This window comes from Stigmatopora nigra, chromosome 5 (genome assembly GCF_051989575.1).
Source record: "Stigmatopora nigra isolate UIUO_SnigA chromosome 5, RoL_Snig_1.1, whole genome shotgun sequence".
Taxonomy (NCBI): Eukaryota; Metazoa; Chordata; class Actinopteri; order Syngnathiformes; family Syngnathidae; genus Stigmatopora; species Stigmatopora nigra.
Genome location: NC_135512.1, coordinates 10,933,180 through 10,959,143, shown reverse-complemented (window position 1 = coordinate 10,959,143; position 25,964 = coordinate 10,933,180). Strand labels below are relative to the sequence as shown.

At 38.8% G+C, this 25,964-nt stretch overlaps 4 protein-coding genes across 5 annotated transcripts; 2 read left to right on the top strand and 2 right to left on the bottom strand.

Annotated features, from left to right (window-relative positions):
• Positions 1-164: 164 nt before the first annotated feature.
• comp (cartilage oligomeric matrix protein) lies at positions 165-9,693 on the bottom strand. Of its 2 annotated transcripts, XM_077716443.1 has the most exons (19): positions 9,273-9,688; positions 7,936-8,009; positions 7,680-7,731; positions 7,223-7,371; positions 6,859-6,996; positions 5,998-6,075; positions 5,616-5,768; positions 5,363-5,467; positions 5,167-5,274; positions 4,716-4,875; positions 4,508-4,626; positions 4,188-4,240; positions 3,928-4,121; positions 3,687-3,865; positions 3,214-3,262; positions 2,787-2,983; positions 1,494-1,666; positions 1,271-1,410; positions 165-803 (listed from the first exon to the last, which is right to left on the bottom strand). In XM_077716443.1, exons 1-19 carry the CDS (start codon positions 9,331-9,333, stop codon positions 745-747), a joined length of 2,241 nt encoding a protein of 746 aa, XP_077572569.1. In that variant the 5' UTR covers positions 9,334-9,688; the 3' UTR covers positions 165-744. The 2 variants fall into 2 exon arrangements, with proteins under 2 accessions (XP_077572569.1, XP_077572570.1); XM_077716444.1 differs by lacking the exons at positions 165-803; positions 1,271-1,410; positions 1,494-1,666 and adding an exon at positions 2,556-2,665 and having other exon boundaries at positions 9,273-9,693.
• Positions 9,694-10,358: 665 nt separating this feature from the next.
• On the bottom strand, positions 10,359-16,084 carry tmem38a (transmembrane protein 38A). The gene is made up of 6 exons (XM_077717936.1): positions 15,508-16,084; positions 12,981-13,137; positions 12,115-12,299; positions 11,942-12,029; positions 11,068-11,185; positions 10,359-10,955 (listed from the first exon to the last, which is right to left on the bottom strand). Exons 1-6 carry the CDS (start codon positions 15,629-15,631, stop codon positions 10,752-10,754), a joined length of 876 nt encoding a protein of 291 aa, XP_077574062.1. The 5' UTR covers positions 15,632-16,084; the 3' UTR covers positions 10,359-10,751.
• A 984-nt stretch (positions 16,085-17,068) lies between these two features.
• smim7 (small integral membrane protein 7) lies at positions 17,069-18,365 on the top strand. The gene is made up of 5 exons (XM_077717281.1): positions 17,069-17,141; positions 17,342-17,383; positions 17,476-17,528; positions 17,600-17,690; positions 17,775-18,365. Exons 1-5 carry the CDS (start codon positions 17,116-17,118, stop codon positions 17,788-17,790), a joined length of 228 nt encoding a protein of 75 aa, XP_077573407.1. The 5' UTR covers positions 17,069-17,115; the 3' UTR covers positions 17,791-18,365.
• Positions 18,366-19,195: 830 nt separating this feature from the next.
• On the top strand, positions 19,196-24,970 carry slc35e1 (solute carrier family 35 member E1). Its single transcript, XM_077717801.1, has 6 exons — positions 19,196-19,641; positions 20,887-20,957; positions 22,031-22,168; positions 22,492-22,617; positions 22,688-22,933; positions 23,672-24,970. The coding sequence occupies exons 1-6, from the start codon at positions 19,314-19,316 to the stop codon at positions 23,891-23,893; spliced, it is 1,131 nt and encodes a 376-aa protein (XP_077573927.1). The 5' UTR covers positions 19,196-19,313; the 3' UTR covers positions 23,894-24,970.
• Positions 24,971-25,964: the final 994 nt, after the last annotated feature.

The following is a 25,964-nucleotide window of genomic DNA, read 5'->3' as shown; positions in this document are numbered from 1 at the left end:
TTTGGAAACCACTTGACTATTGTTTAACATTAAAATTCTACAGTAGCCATGGCAGCAAAATGTGGAATCTTAATATTATAGTTTGCATGTATTGAGAGGCAGGAAAAATATGCCGCAACACGTAGGTATATCTTTAGTTTCAATGTACATATTTCTGGAAAACTGTTTGATTATGCTTTATATGAACAGTATAGTTTGACATTCTTTAGCTTGTTTGAAATTTACATACAGTTGAAGAAAAAGAAAGGGAGGGACTCTCAAAATGGACTTGAAACACTTCAGTTTTGCGTACTTCAAAACTGCATAACAGTTATTAAAAGTGGATTATTATTCAATATAAATGAACAAAGTATAGTACAGGGGAAGTGAAATATTTAGCAGATAAGTGCCTTCAAAATAGTTTAATTTTGTTACATAAACATTTTTTCTGCAGTAATCATAAAATGGAAACAAGTAAAAGGCTTGAATTATTCATACTTGTATTATAAACTAATATACAATTCTTACTTTCCAAACCCCATTTTTGAAATAACTGGAGTTTCTATTTTTTGGGTTGTCTATAATTATACCAAAATACATCATTTACCATAGTTTACAACAACCACATCCTTAAACCAGGTAATAATTCATATATTTTTTAAACTTGAATACTCCTTGAACAAAAATATCAGATTTTCTGTAGAATTTTTTAATCAGCTGAACGTATTTTGTGGTTATTTTCCCATAGATTACAGGTCATTCTCTTCAAGCCACCAGTGGAACCTGCTTTTCATGATAGTTGTCGAAGTCTTCTGGTATGGTGTCTGCAAAAACATACAACCAAATAAAGCAAATGAGCGATAGCATAGTACCTGGTGAAAACCCACACAAATGTTCAAACTCCACCGGAGCAATGAACGTTCAATCCCCAACTGTGAGGCGGACTCGCTAACTACCAGTCTATCGCCATGCTATATTATAGCTCTGCACATCATATTATCTTTATTTTAGATTTTCTATCACCCAACCATATTCCCATTACAAATTTAGCCCCCTCGAGGTCTAGATGTGGCCACTTCAGTCTTCGGTCTTCAGTTTCCCAGCTCAAATGAACTTCAGTCTTTCTGACCAGGGACAAAACCCAGCAAGGTTTAGAAGACTTCTAATCGGGGAATGTGAAATAACATTCAAGTCAAAATTATGTGCAAATGTTGGATAAATTTGCATAATACAGAGTCATGATCCCAACCCCAGGAAGAAATCACTATTATAATTAAAACACCAGGCTCACCATTGCATCGGTATCGCAGGTTGGCCCAGATAATGTTTTCCTGTGAGAAGCAGAAGACACCAAGTCGACCTCCCCTCATTGTGGCATCTATAATGACCCCTGTGTCCGCTACCATCTGGGTACCCTCGAAGAAACGAACCCTGTAATCCAAAAGACCAGATTTTTTTTAAAAAGTAAAACAAAAATGAAAAGTGTCTGGTTTGGCCTGTCGCTAGAACTGTACCTGATGTATCCATCAGCAGGTCGGTGCTGAAGGAACCACCGATAAGACGTTTTGTCCTTCCAGCCAACATTTCGAGCGTCTTTCCACAGCAGTTTCACCTGATTACCTGTATCGCCAGTATGCCACAAGGCGTTCCTCAGGTTCTCGCCAGGGCCTGTGTTTGACTTTACTGCCTTCTCAAATCAACACATGACACTTGTGTGAGTTTGAGTCACAGACGTAATTAAAATATTAGGGCGAGCAGATGATTCAGAAACATGTAAAAATGTGCCCATTCTGTCATCAACTTCATGGAATTAAAAAAAAATAGCAGCATAGTATTATAATTTGTAATATTTAGTGTTAGAACAGGAGTGAGATAACTATTCCACAAAGGGGTGAGTGCAGGTTTTCATTCCAACCCATAGAGAGGACACCTCACCAATCTGGTGTCCTACAAGTGCAATCAGTGAATTGCAGTCAGGTGCTTCTTGTCTTCTGCAGAAATCTCATTGGTTTAAAGTGTCTGTGCTGGATCGGTTAGAAGAAAAACCTGCTCCCACAGCGGCCCTCGGAGGACCAGTTTGCCCACCTTGTGTTAGAACCTAAAATTGATTTTGATTGCAACTCAAATTTGTTAGGTTTGTTCAAAACTATTTTCTTCCCACAATCTATAAACACAGCTGGAGGCACTCCCAGCTGATTAATGTCACCAGGCATGGGACACCCTGAATCGATGACCAGCCAATCGCAGGGCGCAAGGAGACGGACATGTTTTTCGGACGTCAGAAGAAACCAGAGTACCCGGAGAAAACCCACACAAGCCGGGAAGAACATGCAAGCTTCACAAAGAAAGGTCAGAACCCACCTGGGATTGAACCCTGGGAATCATAAATGTGAGCCCGATCCTCTAACCACTGGCTAATCGGGTTGCCAGATTTACCAATTCAGAGTGAAATTTGATACTCTATAATGGCAAAAGTATTCGCCCGCCTGTCTTTAATTGAATGTGAATTAAAGTAAGATTCAAATCTTATACTAGCATTCTTATTGGCTAGTATTTCACTCGCCTGACTTCGGTGTGGGCAGGTGTGGGCTCGATCCCGGCTGATTGTGAGTGCAAATGGTCGTTTGTCTATCTGTGTGCCCTACGGTTGACTGGTGACCAGTCTAGGGTGTCTTCTGCCTTTCGACTGAAGTCGGGTGGGATAGCCGCCGCAATGTGGTACAGAAGATGAAGGAATGAGTACATCTGATAGTTTGATATGTTCATCCGTCACAAAATAGTTTGGCTAATAGGTGGTAGGTTCATACCTTGAGTTGGATGCCCGGCTCTGCTACTGCTCTGAATGGGTTTGCCTGCCAGTAAATCTGCTCCACCTGTTTCCACATGACCACGTAAAAACTGGAGCTGTCCTGGTACCCAAAAATAAATCCTGCATAGTCATCGTCTGTCACTGTGTTGACATGAAACGTCCCTTCGAAATCAACACCACTAAAGGCAGTGTAACCTGGGGAAAGATGTGCCACGTTACCATTTGTTGAATATATAGATGCCTCAGACATTGTTTAATATATGTACTGAAGGAAGATAACGTGCTCAAAATGACTATAGAAAAGAATGTCCTGCCTTAAAGTCATAGGTGTAATCCCACATGAATGCATGAGTATAAACTACAGAATTATTATAGTTTGCGTGCTTTAATAGAATGTTCTGTTTAATTGCCAAACTATGTCTTACCAACAGCCAATCCAGGATCACTATTCATTGTCTGGACAATCTCCCTTCCCTGCAAAATAATCAGAGAACTATTTCAGTGAATACGTAAGTCTTCTCCATGTTGATAACATATTACCTATTTAATGTAACATTATTTTTCACTCATTCATTCATTTTCTAAACCGCTTTATCCTCACAAGGGCCGCGGGGTGACCTGGAGCCTCTCCTAGCGACCATTTATGCACACCCTCATACCTAGGGGAAATTTAGAGTGTCCAATCAGCCTACTGGGAATGTTTTTGGAATGTGGGAGGAAACCGGAGTACCCAGAGAAAACCCACACAGACCAGAGGAGAACATATAAACATCACACAGGTTGAGTAACCTGGATTTGAACCTAGGTCCCTGAAGTGCAAAGCCGAGACGCTAACCACTCAGCCGGCGGGCCACAAAATAATGAGATAATCCAAAATAGTGAATAGAATGAAACTGACCTGGTCCAAGACCACCCAGTTGGGGTCAATCTGAGCGTCGCCCTCTGGGTCTAAAACCACAGTCTGATACTCCCTGAAGTCAGTGAGTGTGACCTCGGCATTCTCAGGACAAACATCGATTGTGTCGATAATGGTGTCGTTGTCAAAGTCCCATTCGCACACATTTCCCACGCCATTGCCTAGAAGGATATAAAGAGAGAGCTGTGAATGTGAAGGATTTAGTCACTGTGGGAATCCCTACCGTCGGAGTCCTCCTGTAGAGGGTTAGGGATTAAACGGCAGTTATCGGGACCCGGCGGCAGCAGGTCCGGAATGCCATCGTTATCGTCGTCCTCATCGCATTCGTCTCCTTTGCCGTCCTTATCGGTGTCCAGTTGGGAGCTGTTAATGACGGCTGGGCAGTTGTCACGAGAGTCTTGGTGACCGTCACCATCGCTGGGGAAAATTGTCTTTGATTGGCAGGATTTGGATCACGGTTGGTCTCATTCAATCGAATGGTACCTGTCTTTGTTGGTGTCGCAAGGGTCTCCGATCAGGTCGTTGTCTGCATCTAACTGGGAAGCAATAGTTGCTGTTAGGTTTTGAACATAAAAGGGTAGGATGCCTTTCCTTGTCATGTCATTAAAACCCATTATCATAAACACATGCATTTGGATCTATTCATGTTTTTATGCATTGGCAAAATTGTTATATTCCATTATTAGAAGTCTAAAAATAAGCATTTTGCATAGTCTGACACTTTCTTAATTAGGATCTATCACATGATAGTAATTTATACAAAGTTATGTTGGTCCTTCTAAAGAAATATTGCATTTTCCTACTTGGTCTGGGTTGGGATCATAAGGACAGCTATCACAGGCATCTCCAACGTTGTCTCTATCACGATCTTTCTGGTCAGCATTGGGAACTGTTTTGCAGTTATCCAGGTAATTGGGAATTCCTGAGATAAATACATTCAACCATATGTATGTATCATTTGAAAGATGTTTCATATTTCTCTATAACAATCACACTCAGGCGCATACTAACCGTCCCCATCAATATCCTCATCACATTCATCGCCATATTTGTCCACATCCGTGTCCTTTTGGTCATTGTTCTTGACAGCACGGCAGTTGTCGCAAGCATCGCCAAAATCGTCCTCATCAAGGTTTCTTTGGTCCACGTTGGGAACCAGCACGCAGTTATCCTGCAGATAAGCACATAGGATTTTTTTATGAGAGCCGTTGGAGAGAAATGAAAACAACCAATCATTGAAAATGGGATATTCCTATTGAATTTAGGTTGTGTTGCTTTATTTTAGAAGACAAATTCACAAATGACGCTTTGAAAATACATTTAATTGCGCTACGTTTTTAGGCAAACACTGCACTGGATGATTATTTTAGTGACTTTCAATTTTGCATCTTATCTGACGATTAAAAACGATGAACTGTGACCGTGACAAAACTTTCTGACACTGAGACATATTTTTCTGAACCTGTGTGTTGAGGATTCCATCTCCATCTGCATCTTCATCACATGCATCTCCAATTCCATCATGGTCAGCATCCTCTTGACCAGAATTTGGCACAGTGAGACAATTGTCCTGCAAAGAAAAAAATAATGGAAGAGGAAAGAAAAAAAAATTCATTCCTTCCCATATTTGTATGTCGACCGTAAAAGTCATCACTGACCTTGGCACAATTTCTCTGAATACAGTCCAATTTCTCATCTGGAAAACCATCAATGTCAATGTCAGGCCCACACAGGAAACCGTTGCCTGCCCAGCCAACTCCACACTGAAAACATGTCCAATATTTTACAGGCTCTGCTGTTTTTCTTTGGAAAAGCATTATCCATGTTTAAATGGAAGCCCTCCCATTCACAATGTACATCCGTGTCTTTGGGTTCAGTCAAAGGGAGACGAAGAAAACTGAATTTACTAACTTGACATTCAATCTTGCCATCTCGATGCATGATGCATTGTGCACTAGAGTGACAAGGGCTGGGCTGGCCATTCCCGCATGCCCTCTCCGGCTTGCAGCCACGTCGCTGGTCACCTGTGAAGCCTTTCTTACAGGGGCCGCATCTGAAAGAGCCCTGGAAAATGAAACCTCACATGTTATTATTGTCAATAACATTAACTTTTCTATACTCTTACAGTTGTGGCATGTGTTTTTGATTCTTAATTTTTGTGTTGAATTTGACCACAGATGGAAGCATCATATATTGCTACATGGGGGATTTTATCATTTTTTGGCACATTTTGAGGATGTTGATGGCAACATTAAGACTCAGGTCACTTAGGCTTAGTAGAATCAGTACTTACTGGAGTGTTCATACATATGGAATTCTCTACACAGCCACCACTTGTGTGGCTGTCACACTCATTGATGTCCTTGCACACCTTTGTCAGGAAAAAAAAGATTTTTAGAAAATTTTACATTTCTGCTTTTCTAAAAAATATATCACTAACTACAAAATATATCACTAACTTACATGGTATGTAAAGCTGCATTTTAATATATTTGAATATTGTGGAAAGTATTAAAAGGTGAATCTCACTAAGTGTAAAAATATTTGTTGCTACTACTACTACTACTAATGCTGCTACTACTACTACTACTACTAATGCTGCTCCTACTACTACTACTAATGCTGCTACTACTACTACTACTAATGCTGCTCCTACTACTACTACTACTAATGCTGCTTCTACTACTAATGCTGCTACTACTACTACTACTAATGCTGCTCCTACTACTACTACTAATGCTGCTTCTACTACTAATGCTGCTGCTACTACTACTACTACTAATGCTGCTGCTGCTACTACTACTACTAATGCTGCTGCTGCTACTACTACTACTAATGCTGCTACTACTACTACTACTACTACCACCACTAATGCTACTACTACTACTACTACTATTGCTACTACTACTAAAACTACAACTGCTACTTCTAATGCTACTACTACTAATGCTATTACTAGTACTACTACAGCTCCATATATATACAATTTTTGTTTCATATATATGCATCTTAGCCCCGATGAGCCTTATATTGCAGAAAATATGGTACTATCCCAGATAAAAGTTGGGAAGCTTATACACATTTCTGAATCCTACATTTATAAGAATGTTCATAAATCCTGATTCAAAGCAGAACTAACGACAATCCCACTTACTTGCTTGTTGGCAGTGGCGTAAGCAATGCCGACGCCTTGTATTTGAGGTCCAGTGTATCCCGAGGGACAAGAACCACAGCGGAAACCTGGGATTGTATTGATGCACCGCACACCCATGTGGCATGGTTTCACAGAACACTGCACGCGTCATTTCAACAAGACATTTCAAGACAAGAGAAAAGGTACACAAACAGACGTGGTATTTTTATCATTATTTTTTTCACCTCTGACCTCTTGTTTTTTTTTTAGGCTATATCAATGTCTGAAAAATGTGGTATTTCTTATCAAAATGATTGAATCCTGACACACTTAAGCTAAGATTTTTAAAGCAATGTATTCACTATTAAATTGCATATCTGTTTACCTCATCCACATCAGTGCAGCGGGTCCCATTACCCTCCATGCCTTCGGGACAGGGTCCACAACTTGGTCCATGGGGTGTCTCCAAGCATATTACACCAGGGTAGCAAGGATTGGGTACACAAGATGGCCGAGGTAACCCCCCTCCCATTCCTGGTGAAGGGTTTGAATCCAACATAAAGTCAGAATATTAAGTATTTGGGTGAACGTTTGACATATTGAAGAAAATCATAGTTAAACAAATTTATTAAAACATTTCAGTTTCTTATTATACTATATTTTCCCCTGAAAATTACACATTTATTCTAAAAAGTATTAAGATTAAGGCACATTTCCAATAACCGTTCAATACGAAGATATGGGGGTACAATTACATGATCATTTTTCAGTTTATAATTCAATACTTTTTATTAATATTCTTTGTAATTAATTTAATTTAAGTACTCATCATGGCAACTTACCACAGGCATCACACTCCATCACTGTATTTTTTAGGAATACCATCTCTTTGATCTGGAACAAACAATATATATATTTTTTAAATTATTATTATTATTATTTTATTGTTTTTCAACCAACCACAAATAGTCATTTTTCTCTCCGTTATTACACAAAACTAATCTGGTTTTTTCTACCATCTACACAGCACAAATGTGTCATTTTCATTCAATTCAAAGACTGATGCCAAGATTCAATAGTTTGAAAAGAAAGATTTACCATTTGTTTCAGAAGCTCCTTTATCTCCAAAAGGGCATGGTTTGACATTTTAATTTGACTTATAATTTCACCATCTAAAATTGGGGAAAAACAGCAGCAATGATTTCATCTGTTAGAACATATGTATTATAAAATAATGAGGCAATCTACAACCATCACCACATACTGATAGTACATCCCATACATATTAACACAAATGATTTAGATAGCTGACAAGTTGACAACTCACATAATCGACATACTGTACATGAATTCTGTCTGTCGGTGCACACATGTTTTCCCGAACACGAGTATTAAAAGCTGACATTCCAGAAGTACTGCAAGACTCACTTGGGCCACCACCTACGCATCGACTACATTTTAAAGAGCAGACAGAAATGCCGCGATGGCAGTTGCATGAACGATTTTGCAGATAAGGACGTGGCGGAAAAGGTTTTCCCAAAGTTCTTTTTAATCTTACAAACAGCAAAAGATGCTGTCCTATTCGAATTGAAAGGGAAAATGTTATCATCTATGGGACAGTAGATGTTTTTTTGTTTATTTTGTGTTTGCTCTTTTTCCTCATGGTTTATGTGGCATAAAAAATTGAAGATTTGAGACCCTGTTTGAGCTCAAACCATGTTGTGTGACTTCCTAACATGATTGGCTGCTGGGAACAACTGACCCAAAGACCTTATCATGAACTAACCTGAAATTTTAACAGCAAAATTGTTGTTAACTTAAGCAGTCAGAAAGACAATACTATATACTGGCTACATGCACCAGATAGTATACAGGAATGTACTATTAATGCTATATTTATCTTATTTTTTCTGTCCAAAAAAACCCCAAAAATCACTGTATATATGGATGAATGAATGTATAGTTTCACATTCGCATTAAACACATTCTTACTTAAGGACAAGGCAATGCACTTCTCAAAAAAACCCATTTCCATATAAGAAAGATGACGATTACTGATCTTATCTTTAGTCTTATTTATTTTTGCTGTTACAAAGCATAAAGACCCAGTGTGTAGTTTTACATTGCACTTCTTGGCCATTAGTAAGTCCTATTCTGGTTTTAGCAAAATGCAAAGCAGTTCTCAAAAGTTTCAAATTGATATCACAATGATTCCAGTTAAATGTTACTTCTAATAACAAGAACATTTCAACGCATGACATCATCTTTGACCAATCTAATCAGAATTTGGTTTCTAAATAAAGGCAGCCATTGGGAACTTCCAATGACTTGTCAAGAATATATAATTTCACGTTTGAGTGCGCGACTGATGTTTTTTTTTTCTTATTTATTTCCCAAAATAACAACCCATTATCAATCTCAAAATGTTTTCTTACCTCTTTGTCCTGCAGCTTGTCCCATGCACAGCACGCAGGTCAGCACCATAAAACTAAACATACTGTATAACTCTTGTTCACCTTCCGTAAATCTGCTTCAAAGATAGACTCACTATCTCCTCCCACTGCTTTGGCTTTTATACCCATTGGCCGAACTTCATTATACATAAAAATACAGCAAAAAAAAAAACCACATCAACAACAAACTGTCACCACCAAATGTAGCACTCAGCCCCCTCTGCCAAAATTCCAGGAAAAAAGATCATGCTCAGGTTTTCATGAACAACACATGCATCAACTTATGATTATGTTCATGTAAGATTTAATACAGCACACAGAATTCTAAAAAAGTGTGTTATCATTACCAATTTAAAAGCCAACTACACATTGTGTTCATAATATAAATACACTGAAAAATAATGATAGAAACATGTGTATGTGTGTGGTTTTTGTTGTTGTCTAATGGGCTGAGCAGATGGAACTAACATTCTTTTGCTCCTGATCACCTTGATGATCTCTCAGTGTCACTGGGTGTTAAAAACACTAAATGTGACACTTGTGATTGAAAATTGTCCAAATCATCAGTCAGCCATGAGTGTAAAAATTGCCAGATGGAACGTTAAGTTAAAAGAGATTGCGTGTGAATGTTTCACCACCTGTAAAGTTCATCAGCCTTGTTTCTAAAGAGGGTTTGTCACTAGGGGGCTTCTGTGTTCCTCAGTGCGGAGCTCGAGTTTATTATAAGACCGGAACTTTTTTTCATCCCGTATTCGGGAAATTTCCTTGGTTGCAGTAGAAAGACAGACACACAAGACATTGTAGACCTAGTTAAAAAAACTGGAGCCCCACACAGGAAGGCCACAAGGTGGGGACCTTCTGCAAACTGAGGTTAAATATGCAGAATCACTCTTTCAAGATGATCCGTACAGTCACTCAGTAATCTGGAGGGTTTGAAGTTAGTCTGAGTAAATTGAACATCATCAAGGAAGTCTCCCAGATGAGCTCTTACTACATGAATGCTAATTGTGATCAAATACGCTCTTAATGTCATCCACAACATAAAGAAAATACAAGACAACATTTTTTCAATATATTTATTCAAATATTTTGATTTGTCCTAAACATCCAGATAAAAACTTCTTTCTTTTCACATTATGCGTACGTTATTCACTTTTGTCTGATGTTAATTGACTTTTTCTTTCTGTTCAGAAACCGGTGAAATGGACCAAAATAGAACCTCTCATGAAGACCTAAATGTGGAAGACTCCATAAATTAACCGAGGATTATAATGTTATAAATAACTTTCAAAATGAAAAGGGGAGATTTAGAAGTGGACAGTTGTATTTACAGAGTCCTTGTGAGATGTAATGTAAAATTTGAGCACTTTTTGGCTCAAACAGATAGCGTCTCAATCGTTGAAAGCGCCTTCGCTTCTAGAAAAGAGAGTTGCCGTAGAGTGAAGATCTTCTTGTGGCGGTCTACTCGGCTTTCTTAGATTTCCTTTTTCTAACCCCCTCACTCAGGTCCTCTTTGCTTTTCGGCGACGAGGTTGCCGGGGCAGCCGGAGGGTGATGATGGTCTTCTTCAGGACCACCCAGAGGGGAGCGGAAGAGCAGATGACAAATCCAGGACTCGATGAGGGCGAACGGCGAGCCGTGGGAGTGGCGAGCAGTCATCCACACCTTAAGGAAAGTGGAAAAGACAGCTTAAGGTGAATTCATTGCTGTATTAGGGAATTGTGCTGTAATTAAGTTTCAATGATTGGCTTTGATGTGTTCTGTTTAAGGTGCAAACCTTGCTGGTGGCCATGAAGAGGGTGAAGGTGATGATGAGCATGCTCTTGGATACTGGAAGCCAGTGAGCCTCTTGCATGGTGAAGAGGATGGCTCCATATAAGCTAGCTTTGGTAGGGCTGCAAAGGAAAAAAAAGAAAAAATGTGATGATTATTTAAGTATATAATGCCTTTCTTTCCAATCACGATATGAAAATTAGCCCTATAATAGAGTTCTAGAAGTGTCTTTCCTTGTTTTCTATGTTATTCCAAGCTCTAAGTAGACAGACAAATTACCTAAATTTAGTTATTTAATCTAATTTGATGTGTATATATGTATGTATATATGTGTGTGTGTATATATATGTATGTATATATGTGTGTGTATATATGTATGTATACATGTGTGTGTATATATGTATGTATATATGTGTGTGTATATATGTATGTATATATGTGTGTATATATGTATGTATATATGTGTGTGTATATATGTATGTCTATGTCTACTTAAAGCTTGGAATACCATGAGAAACAAGGCAATAGACTTATAGAACTCACATATATGCTAAATCTCACTGTATAGAAAAGACCAACAAAAACAAACAATATATTGTAATTGGAAAGAAATGCATTGTTTAGTCATTTATGAGTCTATTATGACTATTTAAATGTCAATGATTATTTCAATTATTTTTTTCCTACTGTTTTGTTACAGCTGTTTTTTTTGTAAAAACAGGCTTAACAGTGTATAAATGATCAGGTGTTAACATTTTAAACAGGAGGTCAGTGACAGCTCTCAACCTTCCAAATGGTAACACACTGTTTTTTTTTTTTACTCCTACAGGATCCACCAATTGGAGACAGGTGGGAGTATCAGTGCAGAGGCAACTTACAATGACATGTTGAGGATCTCGTTACTCTCAGGCCTCCACACGCCACGCAACAGCTGCTCAAAGTTAGAAATTAGAGCCACTCCAGACCCTGTGAGCAAAAACAGCATCCACATTTGCAATATGTCTGCATCAATTCCCACCGGTGTGATCGTGCATTTCACTAAATATTTTACCTTTGACGTAACCGACGATGACCATGATGAAGAAGCCGTGGTGGTAGGCGTGGTGGGCATGGTGGACGCCGGCGGCAATCTTGCGAGCGCGGACCACTTCCTTTAATGCAACCAACACCAATTTGACAGGTAGGAAAGCCACACATTTGTAGAAGAGGTTCAGCGGGCAGTAGAAGATGAGGTACCTGTGTTAATATATACATATAACAAAGGCAGGTGTTTCAAAATATATATTTCAAACCCCAGCTACAAAAGGTTACTTCATTTATTGCACAATAAGGGATAAAAGTTGTGCAAAAAAACATGAGACTGCGTTACCATGACAACAAGCCAGTTCACAATGCCCTGAGCATCTTACAGTTCCTAAGTATGACTGCTTTCTCCATTTCTAAGTCTTTCTATGTGTGTATTTTATACACAATATATCAATATATCTTGCGTGGGTTTTCTCGGGGTGCTCTGATTTCATCCCACATCCCCAAAACACATACTTGCTAGTCTGGTTGAGCACCCTAAACTGCCCCTAGGTATGAGTGTGTGAATGGTTGTTTGTCTCCTTGTGCCCTGGGATTGGCTAGCCACCAATTCAGGTTCTTCCCTACATGGTTCTTAAAAACAGCTGGGATAGGCTCCAGCACCCCCTGCGACCCTTTTTGGACTTATGATTGTTGCCTGGGATTGTCTTGATTGCCTTGAAGAGCATAACTTTAATTGAATAAGTGGCAACCTATACCTATACACTAACAAAACATGGGACTAAAAAAACAAACTGGCGAAAAAGACTGTATTTGATCTGGCTCGTGCTTTAAAAAGGGAAATTATGAAAGGATTTTTTTTTCCAAGTGAAAAAAAAAAAAGTGTCTCACCAGACAGCAGAGGCTAGCAGGATGTGACTGTTGTGTTGGAAGTAGTCAATGGGGCTTGTTCCCAGCATGACGTCGGCCAGAATGTAGCTCCCAAAGCAATAGAGCATGGCACAGAGCCACGATGCCACGGGACTCCTGCGGGAAACTTCCACTGAGCCTGTACGACACGTGGAGAGAGAGCGAGAGGGTGTCACCAGAATCACAAAGTAGAGATCACAGTACTATCTGATCTTGATTATTAATCACAGGGCACAATGAGGTAACCATTCAAGCTCACACTCGCAATTTAGTGTGTCATTTCCCTTCCACCGTTAATTAATTCGGTACAATTATTGAAACACCCACACAAAGGCAATATAAATGATTACAAGGTGATACGAGCATTCTCTTTTTGCTCATTTTGGTGTCTGGTATTTCTGTTACTTTCTTAAATAGGATACTTATTTTGCAAGTTGCTATCAGTGTAAACCACGTGTGTCAATGCACCACATCTGCGTCCACACCCAGACCACCATCAAGTGCATGTTCTTGATAGGAAGCTTTTATCATACCCTATGAGTTGACTACGCTTTTATTTAGTGCAATAAGCTGTTAACATGCACAGTGATGAGAAAGTGGATGTACGTATACACTTATTGATGTTAATTAGATTTACTAGTTGTGAAGTACCTACAAATACGGCAATTAATTTCCATATGCTAAAGTATTTACTTACAATATTTTTTTTAAATGTCAGTGTGATTTAGCAGTAACAGTAATTGCACATAGTCAACACACACACACACACACACACAGTTAATGAAGCAGTGAGTGCATAACTGTTTCTCACAAATCCTCAACAACAGGTGTATGAGGGTGTTGTGGTGCTCACTTTTAAAGCAATTGGATGCGAAGAAATGTCACCCCAAGAATAGATACTTCTTCACTCCTTCCTCCCCCACCTTACATCTGTTGTGTCCTAAATCCTTCACCCACCCCAACACTTGTATCTCCTATCCTTACACCATAGTTGACCCTCTTGAGGTCTTACAATGTGTTGTACAAGGAAGTCATGAAAAATGCAATTATGCGATTAAATGGCAGCATGAGTCATTTGATTGGCAAACTTTAATTCTGAATAATACACAGCAAACACTTTAGGGTTGAATTCACATTTGAGAGCAATATACACATCAATATGTTCTTTTACTCAATTAAAATGTAACTCTAAGTGTATTTTTTAGACAATAAAATATTCAACTTTTAGCACAACTACCAAAAAAAGTATTCCTTTTTTTAGGTTAAAATCCAGGTCATGTCCATCTGTGTGGAGTTAGCATGTTCTCCCCGGGCCTGCGTGGGTTTCCTCCGGGTACTCCGGTTTCCTCCCACATTCTAGAAACATGCATGGTAGGCTGATTGGACACTTTGCCCCTAGGTATAGGTGTGAGTGTGCCCTGCAATCGGCTGGCAACTGATTCAGGGTGTTCTGGCCTGGAGACAGCTGGGATTGGCTCCAGCACCCCCCACAACTCTAATGAGGATAAAGCGGCCCAGACAATGAGATGAGTTTACAGTGCTCGGTTTTACAGTAATCGCTTAAATAGTAAAAGAAAATGCAAATAGATGTCTGTTTCTTTAAAATTGTTGCAGTGTTCTTGAGCAAGGCAGACTTTAGCCCCCAACCCATACCTGAAATGTTACAGTAGTTCACAATACATTTAAGATTACAAGTTTACTAGCTGCCTTTGAAAAGGATCCTGCAAGTGGACAATTCATCTATTTTACTACAAACTAATATAAATTCACATCAGAGTGATGAAAAAAAATCCACATATGGGTCTGGAGCCACATTTGATTGTCTGTCTATAATTGTAAATGGCACTGAAATAGTTCAATTTCAATGCTTTGTGTTGTATGAGTAACGTCGTGTGTAAAAAAAACACAACCTAATATTATTGTAGTGTCCCTACAAACTAAGGGGCAACATTTCCTTCAGTACAAAGTGGAATAAATTGTTGCATGTTTATTTAACATTCAGTCCACATAGCACACACTTAGTCCTGAAACCTACAAGAGTAAGGGGGGCTTCATGGGCCCACCAAGATCTATTTCAGACCATTCTATTTTTACCTCAAGTTTCTGGCATGTGTGGCTCTTTGCTCGCATTTCACCCACCTAAGGCTCTGTCGCTCAAGGGTCTTAAAACATGGACAATGTCAATTCCCAAAGGGCTTTAATTCACCTGAGTAATTTTCTCCGTGGGGTCAAACTTTTGTCTCAGACTGAAACAAGCCGAGCTTTCACAACACAGCTGCACACTTTATGTAACAGGTCAAACTGTTTATGGAAAAGGAGCCCTTGCTGTGTCAAATCAGCAGAAAGTCCTTGTAGGGATATTTGAAAATACACTGTATTTTAACTACGCACTTTGACTTTAGGATGATAAAATCTAGGGATGAATGACAGTGTATTGCATTGAATTGATCTATTTAAAAACTAAATGAGTCACCCAACAACAACAAAACAGTTAAAATTGAATTCTCACCTGGCTCATACTTGAGGTAGAGGATGGACACGATGTAATAAGCCACATCAAAGATTGGAAACATTCCCATTTTGGAGAAGGCTTGAGCTAAATCTCCCAAATTGAGGGCATCCAGCATATCCATGTTGCCCTGTTTTATTATGCCACTGATTCCTCACTCGTATTAATGGCCAACTGCACAATCCAGATCGGAAGACCCCTTCCCCGCACCCCGGTCCAGGGACTCTCCACACAGCCCCCCAGCCTCGACAGAGAAAGACTGAGACACTCAAGCCTTCCTATTAATACCATTCATCCCCCCATGATCATCATCATCTTCATCATCATCACTATGCTCACCATCTTCATCCTCATCATGGCATGTGCTGTGGGGCAGCCGCTTCAATTTTTAGGTCTGCACAACAGCTGCTGACGTCTTCACCATCCACTGGCGCTTTATTAGGGGGGTGTGGGGGTCTTAGTCCTGCTAAAAAATGCATCGAAACAAACTGAGATAATTTATCATTTTACTTCTTGGAGTGGATTAAATATGACGTTCTTAGCACATGTAATGGTATAATCGGATATTCATGAGCCCCCTGCGATTAACCCGAGATGCTAAATATTAGAAATACATCAACAAACAAAATGACTCACCAAAAACTGCCGCTAGGTGGCACTAATTTACCAATGAATGAACAATTGAAACCTCCATTCATGCAGATATGCATCAATGTTCAAACTGGACTATACTGCATTGTACACAGTAGATATGAAGTTTGAAATGATAAGTATGTAACAGGTAATTGTATGTAAAACACCATTTACATTTTTATACTGGAAGCCGGAATCAATAGTGTTACCACAGGTTAGAAATTATTAACACATAATATAATGTAATATATAGTAATTATTGTTGCATTATATATATTGAAATTATAAATACATTTATAAATGTTCATATAAACTGAATTGTTAAATTGTGAGCATAAGCTGTATGGAAAATGAATGAATGAAGAAAAACAGGAATGCACTTTGTCATGTCAAGGACGTATGACCCATGATCTTTTTAAAATACTCAGTAAAAATGCACAGTGAAACACAAAAAAAAAACGTGCATCAATGGAAATACTGTCCAGATACAAAATGACAATACAGATGTGGGGGAAAATAGTTTCCTTGATTGAAACCAAACTGTCTAGGGAGTGTTCAATTGTTTAATGAACGGAAAAACACTTACCGTTTTATCAAGTCAATGTTAAAGGTGTCCACTGAACTAAAGGTGTCACAGAAAACGTTTTGCGTGACAGGTTTTAGGTCAATATTTGTTTTTTAAGCCTCGGGCATGTTTTTTCTGGGTGTCATGTTCCCAAAGACAGTTCATTAAAATCAATAAATAAAAGTTGTCGTATGTATTTACCCTGTTTTCCTGAAAATAAATTCAGACAAAAATATAAATGAATCCTAGTTTGTATTGCAGATTTTAGTGTTGTATTTTGGGCCATTGCATTTACCTTGCAAACAAAACTCAGGGTTTAAATGTGGTACTGTTTTCGAGAAAACTGAGTCCCATTGGCCGCATTTTATGATGACGATTACGGAAGTTCACCAATATCTAATGTTGACACGATGATCGGAGACCTGTTATTATTTGGGTAATGCAATTTATTCAATGAGACAAGCGCGCGTTTAACATGTTCAAATGGCATAACTAAGTATAATATTCGTTTTTTATACGTATAACGAAATATATATGTGTGGCATGCTAGTTAGGGCCGTGTCTGCCACCTCACCAAACGCCTAGCTGATGCATAGACAAGGCAGTGATAATAATACAATATCTTTATATTTACAGGACCTTGTTGATCAATGCAGGAGCTGTGCTTAATTTTAAACTGTGAGTACAATGATTTTTAATTGACTCAAGTTGTATAAATCTAGTGTTATACCTATACAATAACATGGGCGTTGTTTTGAATTGTGTTACAGCAAAAGGAAAGAATCACACGGTTTCGGGGATGATTCAGGAAGCCCAACAACTGGTGTGTAATAATGTGTAAAACAATATTAATGTATGTACTGTTTGTTTTTTTAACCTATGAATCTCCTTTAGGTGACAACATCCGCGACTTCCTTCTCAGCCTGCGTTACTTTCGCATCTTCATTGCGTTGTGGAACATCTTTATCATGTTCTGCATGATTCTGTGAGTTTTTTTCTAACCAAAAAATCATGTGAAAATTGATTGTTATTGTGCTAGTATTCTTAAATTTGTCTTCAATTTTTACAGTTTGTTTGGGTCATGAACACCAGTGGTTGTGGCTGGACTACCACCATGTGACGGATATTTCAAGATGGATCGTCAAAATCACCTAATTCAGATTTATTTTTTTTAATCTTAACTTGAATCTGAAATATTTCTGTATTTTCCCATACCCCATTCAACTGTAAAACGTCATAGAAATGTAAAGATAGCTGTATTTATTTCATCCTACAGATATAGAGGGATTTACATTTTAATCCTTTTGTTGTTAGTTAGTATTGTATCTCATGTTAGTCTCAATCCATCATTGCATATAAATTAATGGGCTTGTATCTGTTTACATTTTCTATGTCTTGCCCCACTGAATTATATCCGAATTTGGGATAACCACTTCAAAGTGATATACATTAATATTCAAGTTGTCCAGACATACTAAAAATACACTCATTTCTACATGATCTACATTTAAAAATGGACACTATGTTGCAGCAATATCATAATACTTCTTCAATTTTCATCTCTTTTGCTTATTGATGCTTTCTTTAGCCTCAAATAGTAAAATTGTTGTTAACTTCTACTTTGTAAATGTTTTCAAATAAAAATGGATTATTCAAGTAACATTTTGACTGACAATGAATGATCAGTGTCATAGACATGTAACCCAGTCAACGGCAACCAATGTTAACTAATTCACTGCCACTACCCACATCCAATCACATGGACTTCTGTCTCATTGCAGTTTGCAGGCTCCTTTTATTGAGCAGAAACCTCACGCTTTCAGTTACAGTTGAACAGTTCATGCCACATCACGAGTTGATTCAATCAGTTGACCAGTTAATGGCTAATGAGGAGTTCTGTCTCATAATCTGTTTCCTTGAGAGTTTGTTTCCACCTTTTGTTCGTAATCCTTTAACTCACGATGCAAGCATTGGGTGTTCACATTGTCGCTGTATGACACTGTATGACAAGGAGACGGATAACCATGCACACTCACGCCCATACCTAGGGGCAAAGTGTTCAATCAGCCTACCATGCATGTTTCTAGAATGTGGGAGGAAACTGGAGTACCCGGAGAAACCCCATGCAGGCCTAAGGGAGAACATGCAAACTCCACACAGATGGACATGACCTGGATTAGAGCTGTGAGGCCCTACTAAAAAAACATGCAAAAGTTGTTGTAAGGCGTATACAATTTGAAATGATCAAAAAACGGATAAAATACAGGAAAACGTAAACAATTGGCAGGTATATCATACAATCATGAAATATTTACCACCACCTCCCAAAGTTTCTGTCACCCTCTCGCCCCCCTGTAAATCACATTCTAGATCCGCCTCTGCACGCTTTCAATATACCACAAACATATTATTTTATTTGTTTTACTTTTAAGGCGCATTTTAAACTGGTGTGTGTGTGTGTGTCCTCTTCTCGTGGTGACAACCGGCAGCGTGGTCCTCATTGGCCAATAGAGACAAGCTTTGATTTCGACGTGTTCTCTTCGGCAGCGCAGCAAGGAAGAGAAGCTCGACGCCGGTGACGCGTCACTTGACTCCGCTGCTGTGAAAGATGGCCGCGGTGGAGCGGGCTCAGGTCAGGGAAGGCTTCCGGATAGTTGTCCTTTGCGTCTGCTGGTTCACTGTCAGCTCGGGGGGAAACGTCATCAACAAAATCATCCTCAACGGATTCCCCTACCCGGTCACCGTGTCTCTTTTTCACATTTGCTCCATTGTCGTCTTCCTCCCACCGCTGTTGCGGGCATGGGGAGTCCCCAAAACAGAAGTGTCAAAGAGGCTCTACTGGTGGAGTATTCTCCCTTTAGCTTTCGGTAAATACTTTGCATCGGTCTCGGCTCACTTCAGCATATGGAAAGTCCCCGTCTCTTACGCGCACACCGGTAAGTTATCCATTTAAAGTCATCTTTTTGGGGAATAGCATCACCCGATGTTTATCGTTAGCTTGGCTGAAGCTGGTCTGTCCTTCTTACATTCAAGTGTGGCTTTATTTTCAAACTTTGCTTCCCTGATTGTGTCCAACACATTTGGCAGCTTATAACAATGCTGGATTTTTCACATTGCGTCTTAAATATCATATATGTTGTTGTCTAGAAACATAGGTGCTAGCCAGCTAGCCAACGTAATTGTGCGGAAGCATTGATTCATCTAACTTTGGAGCAGTGGTTGTAAACCATCCAAAGTTGTTTTACAATTTAATGTCAATCAATTAAGACAATCCACTGTAAACATGCCTATGTTGTATCACATTTCTCCCCCCCCAAGACTTCAACACAGTACAACAGTCAGGACAAAGGTGGATGATAGTGACAAAATGATGTTTCTTCATTCATTTCAATGTAGTTCCTAGGCACTTATTGCCAAAAGATGGTGGAAAACCCCAACCATGCAAAATCACATCCATACCCAGGGGCAATTTTGGAGTGTCCAATCAGTCAACTATGCATATTTTTGGAATGTGGGAGGAAACCGGAGTTCCCGGAGGAAACCCACGCAGGCCCGGGCAGAACATGCAAACTCCACACAGGTGGGCGTCGCCTGGATTTCAACCCAGGACCCCAGAGCTGTTAGGCCGTCAAGCTAACCACTTGCTCCACCGAGCTGCCTGTTTAATTCTTATATATTTTCATGTGTATATGGAGCAAAAAAATATATAAATAAATGCCGCTGTTTACATGAATACATCTATCCATCCATCTGATGACTTTAATGATATTTATAAACAAATTGACAACATGAATAGTCCTCAAGATGCTATCCAGATGTGTATCCAAAAAGTATTCCATTATACTTATCCCAGAGGTAATGACATTGAGCGCTGCACAGAGGTTTTTCATTTAGAAGTTATCTGTGGCTGCACTTTGCAGTGTTTTAGAACCAAACTGTTGTGCACTGTTCCTCTTTATTATTTGCATGTGTTATTGAATTTATAGTGTTCCCAGTTGTATTTATTGCATTTTGTTGTCTCACATTTGAAGAAAAAAAAGTACCGTGCCGTGAATTCCGATGAGGACTTAACCAGCAACAACAATTAAAATTTATGTTTCCGTTGTATTAGATTGGAGCATGTGTCATTTCACAATCTCATTGTCACCAACGTATTTATTTTTTTTTAACCTCCATTGCAGTCAAAGCCACAATGCCAATATGGGTGGTTCTCTTGTCAAGGATCATCATGAGGGAGAAGCAAACTACCAAGGTGAGTAACTTTGCGGCAACCAGGAAGGCTTTTCCTCTTTGGCCCTGCACTCCTTTTTTTGCAGTGGTGACATGGCACTGCAGATCGTATTACATTACAGGCATGAGAGCTTCTAAAGTTGGGGTTGGAGTTCATCTTAGAAATTTTTATTTCCCCTTGTGACTGTTCTCAAAGTCAAATCTAGGTTTTTTATTTTTTTTTTATTTTAATGGATGACAAAAAATTGGATCAAAACATGCTTTTAAAGTTTTTTTTCAACTTGTTCAATACTTGAACTTTAAAAGGCATGCATTTCTAGCAAATTGATACATAATTATGGTATGATTTATATATGTATATAAAAGCCCATTTATCAATATACAATCGATAACATTAAAAGCTTATCTTTTACTTTTTGTACATACTAGAGTAATTTTGCCATATTGTGTGAATGAATGCAACCTTTTGAGGGTTGCGTGTTACATCCGTGTGTCATGTTTACTTTGCACTCCACTGTTCGCACAGACTGAAATGTCGTAGCTGAATATGACGCCTCAGTCCACAAGTCCTGTTTGTGCCCAGCTAAAATAAATGGAAATGAAATGAAATCATGCAGGAACATTTCGTGGTAAAATAGATGGATTAAATGAGATAGAAAAAAAACGTGAAAAAGGGGGAAAAGTTTACTGGAGGTAGTTTCATCCATTAAAAAAAAAGAAATATATGTGTATGTGTATGTATATGCATATATGTGTGTTTATGTGTATATGTATATATGTATGTGTGTATATGCGTGTATATATGTATGTGTATATATGTATATATGTATGTGTGTATATATGTATATATGTATGTGTATATATGTATGTGTATATATATTTATGTGTATATATATGTATGTGTGTACATGTGTATGTATGTGTGTATATAATCAGTATATATAAGTATATAATCAGTCAGTCAAATCACACTAGTCAAAATGTTTTGACCACTTTATATTATAATTCCTACTTGCTCAGTACTCCTTTACATCCAATATGTTAACTATGTCTCGTTGATTGCATCAACTAATTTTTGTGCCATCCCCACGCAAGGTGTACGTATCTCTGATCCCCATCATTGGCGGAGTGCTGCTTGCCACGGCGACAGAGTTATCCTTCGATGTTTCGGGCCTGATCAGCGCTCTAGCTGCCACACTTTGCTTCTCACTGCAGAATATCTTCTCCAAAAAGGTACACGCATTGAAAGTCTAGACACGTGTGTTTATCAGTTCATGATGTAACAGTTGCCTACAGGACGGATGTGTGTTTTTCCTCAAAAATTTCCACCAGACTCCTTCATATAAGACAGGTCAAGTATGAACGCAGATACACGTTTTAAATTAAAACCAGACTTTATGAAGTATTTCCTTCTCCTCACATGCTGCAGTTCCTTCTTCAGGTTTCATTTGGAATGAGGTTGAATAAAATCATGGGAGAGGATCTGCGTGTAAACAAGTTTTATAGCCTGTTCCCGGGCAGGAGGGTGTTTTAAGAGATCTTTTATTGTTTTCTAGGTGCTGCGTGACACACACATCCACCACCTGCGTCTATTGAACATTTTGGGCTTCAATGCTGTGATTTTCATGCTCCCCACTTGGGTGCTCGTCGACCTTTCGGTCTTTCTGGTCAATGATGATCTGGTACGAATTCACTCGTCCCCCTTGCTTTTGACCCCAAGCATTGTCTGAGTGTCTCGTGCTTTCCTCACAGTGGGACATGTCCGGTTGGACCAGAACTGTTGTTCTACTGCTCATCAGTGGCTTCTGCAACTTTGCTCAGAACGTCATTGCCTTCAGCGTGCTCAATCTGGTCAGCCCCCTCAGCTACGCTGTGGCAAATGCGACCAAGAGGATCATGGTCATCAGCATCTCGCTGTTTATGCTGCGCAACCCAGTCACGCTCACCAATGTGCTGGGCATGATGACGGCCATCGTCGGGGTCTTCCTCTACAATAAGGTTAGAATTTCCATGTCAGTAATAGCACGTGAATAGTTGCTGATAAATTCCTTTTCTGATCATTGTGACCTTTGACTTTATTGTCCCAAAATGTAATCACTTCTTCTATTTCATACCACAAAAATATGCTGTGAATTTAATAACTTTCCCTTTCTTCATTGTTGGGTTATCCTGAATATTAATTTGCAGACAGACGTACTGAAACACATAGGTTTGAATTACTGGCAGAGGGGTGACCACGGCGAACCCATAGAATCGCCTACCTATAACTTATAAAAACAACTGAGAAGGGTTTACCAAAAAAAAATTATTATTTTTTTTCTAAATCTATTGAGCCTTTTGTTGCCTCTGTTCTTATTTTATTATTTATTTTAAATACTTTTCAAGATAACATGTCTGTTATGCGTTTAGGATTTTTTCACCCCTTTTCACTGTGCATTTTTGGCTAGTGCGACTTATAGTCCCAAAAATGCGATCCATATATTTTTTCTCTTTCTAAATTAAGAAACTTCAATAAAACTGAATAAGAACCTTTTGAAAAGAAGATTTTGGGATTTTTCAAGTCAAGAACGTCCCTAAACAGTTCGCCAAACATCCAAATAGTTGACAATTTATTTGGTCCTGCACTTGTCCATTAATCATGACCTGCCCCCTAGTTTCCACACTGTAAGACACCCCTTTTTTGAAGAACTATTCCATTCAGTTCCAATGTAATCATCCCCATCCTCTCCCCAACAGGCCAAGTATGATGCCAACCATGAGAAGAAACTGCTGCCAAGCAGCAAGCAAGACCTGATGTCCTTTGACAACCCAGCGTTCCAAAAGCATCAGGCCAATGGCTCGCATGCATCACTGCAGCAGCAACACAGTTGGAACACCGTCCTGACTGACCACTTCCAGTATAGTCGTCAGGCCTACACGCCACACCCCAGCGGCAACCAACACCAGTACGTGGTGTAAAAAAAAAAAAAAAACGGGCTGTCGTCTGCTTGGGCTCGCCCTCCTATAGACGTTAGCGTGCGCTTTCGACGCCATCCCAGCAGCACTTTGTCACACAACAGTGAGTGTTCCAAACCGGAAGAGCGGGATAGCAATGACCTGACCTCTCCCATGCTCCTCCGCATCCAAACCTTGCTGAGTTTTACAGTCTCTTACTTCAGTTTAGAGTCTTTGAGCGACCGGGCACGGCGCAACACTCGGATGGGACATTTTCAGACGCGCACACAACATAGGATGGGGCATTTTTATTTTCTAAGGGAGTCCTGTCATCTGCAACTGGGATCTCACACATAACACGTGTCATGTTACTTTTGGTAACAACAGAAACATCGTGAATAGCCTTAATGTTTAATTTTTTCCTTTCGGAACGATGTGGTTGAAATTCAACTTTCACGTTTCATGTTTCAAAATGTTCAGAGCCCGAAAAATGTTTCCCACTCGGACAGAATCAGAGGAAGAAAACATATCTACTGTATTATAATTGGATTAGTGCGGTTTAGACAAGTTCGAAACGTCTAAATAGTCCAGTCACTTTTCTCATAACACTCGAATGTGTCATGATTCGTGTACATGTTTGGAAAAAGCAGTTTTCTTTATAAATTGTCTACAGCGCTTCAAATTACAAAGTTCATTGCTTCATCTATCCAAGAAAAAAAAGTTTAAACTTAGCTTTTTATGAAGGGAGATGAAATTATCAATACAAATCAATCCGACAAAGTGGGTTATTGTCATGCTGATGATTGATATTAATTTTTTTATCAATGGTTCTCGGGCATTGCCAGGCAAAGTATCAACCTGAACCACGGTTTGTCATATTTCTTTTTTCCCCCCCTTCATAAAAACTATATTTTGCACATTATCAATAGAAGTGTTCTCATACGAAATATCCTTTGATTTCCATCTCTAATAGTCGCTGGCTACATACGTAAAGGAATCCGAGGTTTGCTTTGTGCAATAATCAATTGAACTGCCAACTCCGATGGATGATGATAAGATAATGCTCAATTTGAGTATCAATAAAACCAGTCATCAATCATGTATTTATTAGAAATTGATGCTGAGCATTGTTTAGCAGCAATAGAAAATGCGCTCCAGTTTTTCTACTGTATTTTCTTATTATGTTCAAGTGAATTTGTTTTTTTGGGGTTTTGTGTGCGTTTTTGGTCGTGTAGTCTTTATGGAATGGAACTTTTTGTTTTATGAAGGAAGTCTAAGTAATGCTAGTATATAAAAATGGTTCACATAACCAAATATGATTGGGTGGAGTTACTGCTGGATTTTTTTGAGGCGCTTAAAAATTTGCTAAACCTTTAACAATTACTTCTAGCCATGTCTTCTTCTATCAGTTAAAGTATTGTTTTTGTATTTGTCTATTGAAATTCTTTCGCCGATCTGCTTTTAATTTGAACTGTAAATTAACAAACTAGTAAAAGGGAATCATAATGGAGGGAAAGAAATACTCGACATTAAGCTTCCTTTGTTGTACATGGGAAAAGACATCATAGTCTAACCTTCTTAAACACGTTTTTAATGATCAGTTTCAAAATGCGTCTGTCAAAACAGGCAGAATTTTTGGCATTGAATCTTGTTAGGTTGCATTTTTGCAGTAAATGGGAGTACTCAACTCACAGCCAATCAGAAGTTCGACTCAATGCAAATACATATTTAGTAATGTGTAAAATTCAAATTCATCCCTTGATGTTTGTAAAGATCTATATTTGACCTCACTTAAATTTCTAATATTCTTTTTCTCCAAGTTTGAGTCAGGGGGACGATTAGGAAAAACTTTTTGAACTTGGATATCGGCTTGTATTAAAGGAAGCCTCACTGGGATGTACAAAGAGGTGTTAATATGGGGATGGATTCTTTGTAAGACTTGTATAATTATTTGATGAGTTTTTACTCCGCTAATGTTTTTAGATTTTTATTTATGGTTTTCATGGTACAAAAATGTTTTGGAGCGGTGCAGTTTTGAACGGTTGACTTTGCTTCTGATGAAAAGAAATGCTATTTTTAAATGTTTCAAAAGTAA